Below are 7,479 nucleotides of genomic sequence, written 5' to 3'. Positions count from 1 at the left end.
TTTTTAATTCCCTTCCCTGGACCGTGAGGTTAGCTACGCAGAACCCCTTGATCTCTACAGAGTGAGACCCAAAGGCCAGGGAGATTCTTTGATTAACTGGGTGGATGGGAAGAGAACAGCGCCTTACCGTGTTGGGATGTATGAAGGTCTCTGTGCTCCCGGAGTCAATCAGGCAGGATGTTTTGTGTCCGTTGATGAGCACGGTTGTCGTCGCGGTCGAGAGCTTTCGGGCCGAGACTGGTCCAGGGTCACCGAGGCGAGTCGTGGTAAAAGTTGAAGATTTTCCTCGGGCGGTGTGCGGTCATTCGAATCGGGGTCCTGAGACTCCAGCCAAGATGGCGGCACCCACGGATCGCACATGGCTGGCGGTGTGCAAGATGCCGGCGCCCATGCGTCGCACGTGGTCCCTGGGTAACAAGGTGGCGGCACCCAGGGCCCGCACGTGGCTCGGGAAAACGAAGATGGTGGCGCCCGCTGCCCGCACGGGGCCCGTGGTTGTGGTGGCGGCCCCGGTTCACCCCCCCGGAAACAGCGGCGACCGGCCAGGTCTGACATACCGCCACAAAATGGCCCTTTTTGCCGCACCCTTTCAGGTGGAGAAGCGGGCCGGGCAGCGCTGATGGGGGTGCTTGGTTTGCCCGCAAAAATAACAGCGGGCCACCCCGGGGTTGCCTGGTAGCCGCGCGGCACAAGCTGATGGGGGGCTGGGTGATGCATTGGGGTTGGCCGCGGGTGGGTTCCATGCTGCCCAAGGGGCTGCCGTGCGGTCAGGGACATACGCACGGGCGTTTCGGGTGACCACATCCAGGGAGCTAGCAAGGGCCCATGCCTCCTTGAGGCCGAGTGTCTCTTTCTCCAGCAGCCGCTGACGGATTTGGGAGGACAGCACACCTGCAAGAAATGCATCCCGGATTAAAAGTTCTGTCGCTGGCTGAAACTTGCGGGCAGTCACAGTTCCTACCTAGTACCAGAAGCGCATGGTAGAATTAATCCAGTGATTCCCCGGGGATTTGCCGCCTCATCGCTAGCAGATGTCGGGCGTAGACCTGGTTTACTGGGTGAATATAGCGTCCTTTCAACAGGGTCATCGCGGCCTCGAAATTGTCCACATCCTCGATGAGGGTGTAGATCTCTGGGCTCTCCCTCGAGTGGAGAACTTGCATTTTCTGGTCCTCCGTGGGTGTTATCGTGGCCGTCCTGAGGTACCCGTTGAAGCATGCCAGCCAGTGTTTGAAAGTTGCCGCTGAGTTTGCCAAATGGGGGCTGAGTTGCAGACATCCAGCTTGATTCGGAGCTCCATTCTTTAAAATCTAGTCCAATAATTTGATGCACGATCAATAACTCTTGAAGCGAGATTGGAGTACAATTGAAGGCTTTATTGGACTAGATGTTTCCCCCAGCAGCGCAGGTATAGAATGCAGCAGCTGGGGAGACACAGACTCTGATACTCTGCCTTACTGGGCGGAACCAGCAGGCAGGCTTCACCAATGATCTTGCTATCTCAGGTACCTCCCACACCAATGGTCTTACAGCCTCAACCTGGGTACCGTAATACCCCTAATACCGAGTACCACAAGAACTTAGTGCTGAAAAAGGACATGTTTCTGAAGCCTCTCAGTAATTTGGACATTCTAAATTTGCCTCCGTGTACCTGAACAGGCACCGGAATGTGGCGACTAGGGGCTTCTCACAGTAACTTCATTGCAATGCTTTTTAAAAAAATTTAGAGTAGTCAATTCATTTTTTCCAATTAAGGGGCAATTTAGCGTGACCAATCCACCTAGCCTGAACATCTTTGGGTTGTGGGGGAGAAACCCACACAAACACAGGGAGAATGTGCAAACTCCATAGAGCAGGGAATGCCATGGTGGAATCTCAGTGGGCGGTCTGAGGAAAGATAAGGAAGCTCCATCCGCACACAATGAATATTGATAAGACACATCGCTCACCTTGTTATTTCAGCCACTGAATCCAAGTGTTTCTTAAACAATCCCAGGGATTTTAACTCCACTGCTTCAGTCAAACATCTATTTCACATACTGGTTAATTTTCGTGCACGGAACCTTCTGGCGTTGGCCCTAAATTCACCTTTTCCTAGTTTATTTCCTTTGTCTCACTCACAGCATGGGCCTCAGACAGAGAAAAGGACTTGCATTTATATAGCGCCTTTCATAACCATAAGACATCTCAAAGCGCTTCGCAGGCAACAAAGTACTCTTGAAACGTAATCACTGTTGTGATGTAGCAAATGCAGTAGCCAATTCTATGCACAGCAAGATCCCACAAACAGCACTGTGCGAATGACCAGATTATCTGTTTGCAGTCGTGTTGACTACTGAATATTGGCAAGTGGACCGAGCATAACTTCCAATCTCTTCTTTGGAATAGTGTCATTGAATCTCTTACCTCAACTGGGGAGAAAGGTGAGGCCTCAGTCAACCTTTAGTTTGGAGCTTAAGCTTCTGGAATGGGACTTAAATCCATACATTTTTTTGACATGAAAGGCAAGAGTGCTCCGGCTGATAGTCGTATATATTACTTAGCATCATATAGCGTGACCCACTGTGTGGGTTCTGATGTTCCAATGTGTGTGTACAGTGTGCATGGAACGGAACCCCAAAATTGGAGCCTAAAGTTCATAAGGTAAATAATAATTCCTGCATCTACAAAACAGATGAAGATGTGCAGCACCAAAATTGTTATTCCAAGGATCAATGAGAAAAATATATATCTTTTTATTAATTTAATGAATACAACTAATAATTACGTATCGAGCACAGGACTAGGCATAATACATCCAACCCGGACCAGGGAGTATAGCTTCTTTATATTCGCTATAGAATCTCTCCAGCCGTGCTGCCAGTGTTGGGCATTCATCAGCTGTCCATTTGTCTCGCATTCTATCTGTGACATCTCTTTCAGAAAATACTCCTTGTATGTCTGTTGAAAGCAGAAATTCAATAATTAAATCAGATAAGGTCATTAAAATGCTGCGTTTTACAGATTGCTAGAACACCTAAAAAATGGCAGTTCGAAAGATGACCCACGTTCGTTTGATAAATTCAGAATAGAAGAAATAGAGCTATTAAACAGCAGGTGGGTTTACTGCATTAAAGAACTGCATACTTAAAATCTGCAGTCCTCGTAGCAATGGCAGCCCAGGGGGATGTTTTTGTTTGGGAGTTAGAACTAAATTGTTTTAAAAGCATCAGTGGACCCTGAAAGATTGTAAAATTCATTTACTTCATCAGGAAATTGTAAATGAGGGATAATTATTTTAAAGGCCAGTTTGAGGACAGCCCAGAGCAGGCTATGTCATAATCGAGGTGGGTGGAGCTCAAGAAGACTCTCTGATTTCAATGTATCTGGGTGGTTACTGGGATGGTTGGTTTCGGTTTGGACCTTGTGTAGTTTGCTGCTCACTCAGAGATAGCCAAAGTAAATTACAGTTAAATGGGCCTGCCCTTTTATCGTGTAAAGAACTAACCTGATCCCTGACCATGTGGAAAACAGGTGAGGCGTAATCTCAGTTTGAAATTTGTGAAGGAGTAGAAGCTGGAAGATTGTGCAGCTTGAAGCTGGAGGAGAAATCTACAGTGGTCCTCACAGAGCATTGTGCAAAGAAAGCAACAAGCAGATTACCTTAGAAGTACTGAAAAAGAACCAGATCAAGGGACTGAGGTATAAACATTCAAGTGATGGTAAATGAAAGTTTTATCTCTGAGAATAGCTCGAGCTGAGGAAACTTAAAGGTAGTTTCCACAGAACTGAGGCATACTAATTGTGATTCACACAGAACTAAATTAATTTAACACTGATGTGTCTTGTGAGGAAATTCTTGGGAGAAGTAAGAAGTAAATCTGGATGCTACTCCTTATGAAAACTGAATGTAATTACTCGTACTTGCCTTGTTTAATTTGTTCTATTATATATTAAAGTTTGTTTTGCTGGAAAAAGTGAAATCTTGTGGTGGAGCTCTGTTGGTTAAAATGAGATATTCGGATTTCTCTTTAGCCGGATTGTAGCAGTGTGTGTATGCATGTGAGCACACGCTGGCGGTATGTGCACAGGAGGCCAGGTATGTACAGGATATGTGAGGTAGGACCCAATATTCACAATTTGGATGGCAATTCCTGCATCTGAAAAATGAACAAAAGTGCTATTCAACAGCAACATTTTTCCATTATGGATAATTAATAAAGTTAACAGATAGTTTTTTCTCCCTTCAATTTAGAGTACCCAATTCTTTTTTTCCAATTAAGGGGTAATTTAGCGTGGCCAATCCACCTACACTGCACATCTTTCTGGGTTTGTGGGAATGAGACCCACGCAGACAGGGGGAGAATGTGCAAACTCCACACAGACAGTGACCCGGGGCCGGGATCGAACCCGGCTCTTCGGCGCCGTGAGGCAGCAGTGCTAACCACTGGGCCACCGTGCCGCCCTATGTTGAGAAAAACGAATATACATTTATTAAATCACTGAAATAAAACAAAACAGTTCAACCATTGTTGAGAAATTGTGGAGAGAAAGTGTGTGGGAGCGGATATTGGGCACATGTGTGCAGACAGAAACGATTCTCCCCGATCAAGTGCAGTGGAGGTAATGAATGTTTTGTTGGTTATATTGGACAGGATGTGCCTGGGGCTGTTGCTCACGATGGATACTGGATGGGGAGGTGGACACATATCCTTGAGGAGATCACCTGATGAACTGTGCGATTCAATAACCCTGGGCACAGGAACGGATAGCCCTGATGGTTTGATTCCACAAGCACACAGCCTTACAGCAGCTTGTCCTTGGGAACTGAGACTATGATTGTTCCAACACATCACAACATTCCTTATGCAGACAATGGATAATGAACAGTGTTGGAAGCCAGGCTGATTATTCTTCTCTTTTAAAAAAAAAGTGTTTTAATTCCAATTTTCAACATTTTACATTTTACAAAAAACAACACGCCCAACACGTTAAACTCTCCAGCCAATAAGTACACCCCCCCCCCCCCCCCCCCCCCCACCCAACCGAATAATTGACGGTAACCATGTCTCCAAAATGCAAAGTGAACAAACCCCAACTTTTGTGGAACCCCTCACTCGCCATCGCCGACGCCCCCCCCCCCCCCCCCCCCCCCCCCTCACCCTTAGGGAAAATTATTTCACCTTTTCCAGGGCTAAGAATTCCACTAGGACCCCCGCCACACCGAGGCACAGGGTGGAGAAACTGACCTCCACCCCAACAAGACCCACCTGCGAGCAATCAGCGAGGCAAAGACTTAAACATCTGCCCCTGCACTCGTATGCAACCCCGGCTGGTCCGACACCCCGAATATGGCCTCCAGGAGGTGGGCTCCACATCTACGCACAAAATCGGCGAGATGGTGCTGAAAAATGACCTCCAGAACCTTTTCAACTCTGGGCCAGAATATATGTCCATGATTATCAGGGCCCCTCCCACAATGCTCACAGACATCCTCCACCCCCTCAAACAGCTGGCTCTGGCTCATCCTTGACTTCGTCAGGTGTTCCCTGTGCATCACCTTCAGCTGTATCAGCCCCAGCCTCGCACACAAAGTTGAGGCATTCACCCTCTGCAGTACCTCCCACCACATTCCCTCCTCCAATGCCACCCCAACTCCTCTTCCTATTTAACCTTAACCCCCTCCATAGACACTTTATCCTCCACCCAAATCCTCCCATAGATCGCAGAGACAACTTCACCTCTCCAAACCCCCCCCCCCCCCCCCTGGTACCTCCTCCAATGAAGAGGCGGGCACCATCGGGAAGGTCGGAAAGACCTTCCTCGCAAAGTCTCGCACCTGCATGTACCCGAAAGTCTCCTCCCGCGCTAGTCCAAACTTCTCACTCAACCCCTCCAAGTTCACAAACCAAGTTCAGAAACAGATCCTTCATCTCCCGATCTCCCTCTCATCCCATTTCCGGAACCTCGCATCCATCCTCCCTGGCTCAATTCTGTGATTCCTCCTAATTGGCATCACCCTCGACCCCCCCCTCCCACCCGAAAATGCTGCCGGAACTGCCTCCAAATCTTCAGCGTGGCTGATTTTTCCTCTCACCAGTCTGGGAATGTTTAGATCCAGCCAAAATCCCAACTGCTGGTCTCCTAAAGATCGGCTAACAGTACAGCCAAAGATCAGAGGCGGGATTCTCCGCTGTCGGGATTCTCCGCTGTCGGGATTCTCCACTGTCGGGATTCTCTGCTGTCGGGATTCTCCGCTGTCGGGATTCTCCGCTGTCGGGATTCTCCGCTGCTGGGATTCTCCGTTGCGCCAGCAGCCCTGGGGTTTTTCCCGACGGTGTGGGCCTTCCCACAATGGGAAACCCCATTAGCCGGCTGGTGAGACGGAGAATCCCGACCCGGATCTTGAGCCATCTAACTCTTCGAACAGTTGACAAAGCCATTATTGAGAGTTAACATTTATAGAGGTTGGAATGATACGGAATAGAATTGATCCTGCCCTGGCTCTGTGAAAAACATATCCAATTATTCCAACTCCCCCTTTCTCTTTTCCCATAGCCCTACAAATGTTCCCCTTTCAGTAGAAAGTTATCGAATCTGCTTTCACCACCCTTTCAGGCTATAGAATTTCATCAAATTTACAGGGCAGAAGGAGGCCATTCGGCCCATCGAGTCTGCACTGGCTCTTGGAAAGATCACCCCACTTAAGCTCACACTTCCAACCTATCCCCGTAACCCAGCAACCCCACCAAACATTTTTGGACACTAAGGGGTAATTTATCATGGCCAATCCACCTAACCTGCACATCGTTGCACTGCGGAAGGAAACCGGAGCAACCGGAGGGAACCCACGCAGACACAGGGAGAACATGCAGGCTCCGCACAGACAGTGACCCAAGCCGGGAATCGAACCTGGGGCCCTGGAGCTGTGAAGCAACTGTGCTAACCACTATGCTACTGTGCTGCCCAGTTCTCAACAACTTGTGTAAATTCCTCATGCCACCTCTGGTTTTTCTGTTAATCTGTTTAAATTGGTGTCCATTGGTCATCGACCCTTCTACTGCTGGACACAGTTTCTCCTTATTTACTCCATCAAACTCTTTGGGGTTTTGAACGTCTACTAAATCTTCCCTTAACCTTTTCAGCTCTAAGGAGAACAATTCCAACTTCTCCACAATCTCCAATAACTGAGCTCTTTCATCCTCTGACAGTGAAATTCAGATAGCTTCAATTCTTTTTTTTTAAATTTAGAGTACCCAATTATTTTTGTCCAATTAAGGGGCAATTTAGTGTGGCCAATCCACCTACCCTGCACATCTTTGGGTTGTGGGGGTGAAACCCATGCAAACACGGGGCGAATGTGCAAACTCCACACGGACAGTGACCCAGAGCCGGGATCGAACCTGGGACCTCGGCGCCGTGAGGCTGCAGGGCTAGCCCACTGTGCCACCGTGCCGCCCCAGATAGCTTCAATTCTAATGGCTGTGGATATACTTTGAT

General features: G+C 48.3%; 1 protein-coding gene across 2 annotated transcripts in view; it reads right to left on the bottom strand.

The window, feature by feature from the left end:
• Positions 1 to 2,728: 2,728 nt before the first annotated feature.
• ccdc180 (coiled-coil domain containing 180) overlaps positions 2,729 to 7,479 on the bottom strand; it is a 152,800-nt gene continuing 148,049 nt past the window's right edge. For both annotated transcript variants that reach the window (XM_038781765.1, XM_038781764.1), the window contains one exon: positions 2,729 to 2,940. In XM_038781765.1, coding sequence (XP_038637693.1) covers positions 2,764 to 2,940 — 177 coding nt within the window. In that variant the 3' untranslated portion in view covers positions 2,729 to 2,763. The remainder of the gene's footprint in view (positions 2,941 to 7,479) is intronic.

This window comes from Scyliorhinus canicula, chromosome 21 (assembly GCF_902713615.1).
Source record: "Scyliorhinus canicula chromosome 21, sScyCan1.1, whole genome shotgun sequence".
NCBI classification, from domain to species: domain Eukaryota; kingdom Metazoa; phylum Chordata; class Chondrichthyes; order Carcharhiniformes; family Scyliorhinidae; genus Scyliorhinus; species Scyliorhinus canicula.
Note: the sequence above shows the minus strand (reverse complement) of the source record. Positions and strands in the feature narration are given on the sequence as shown.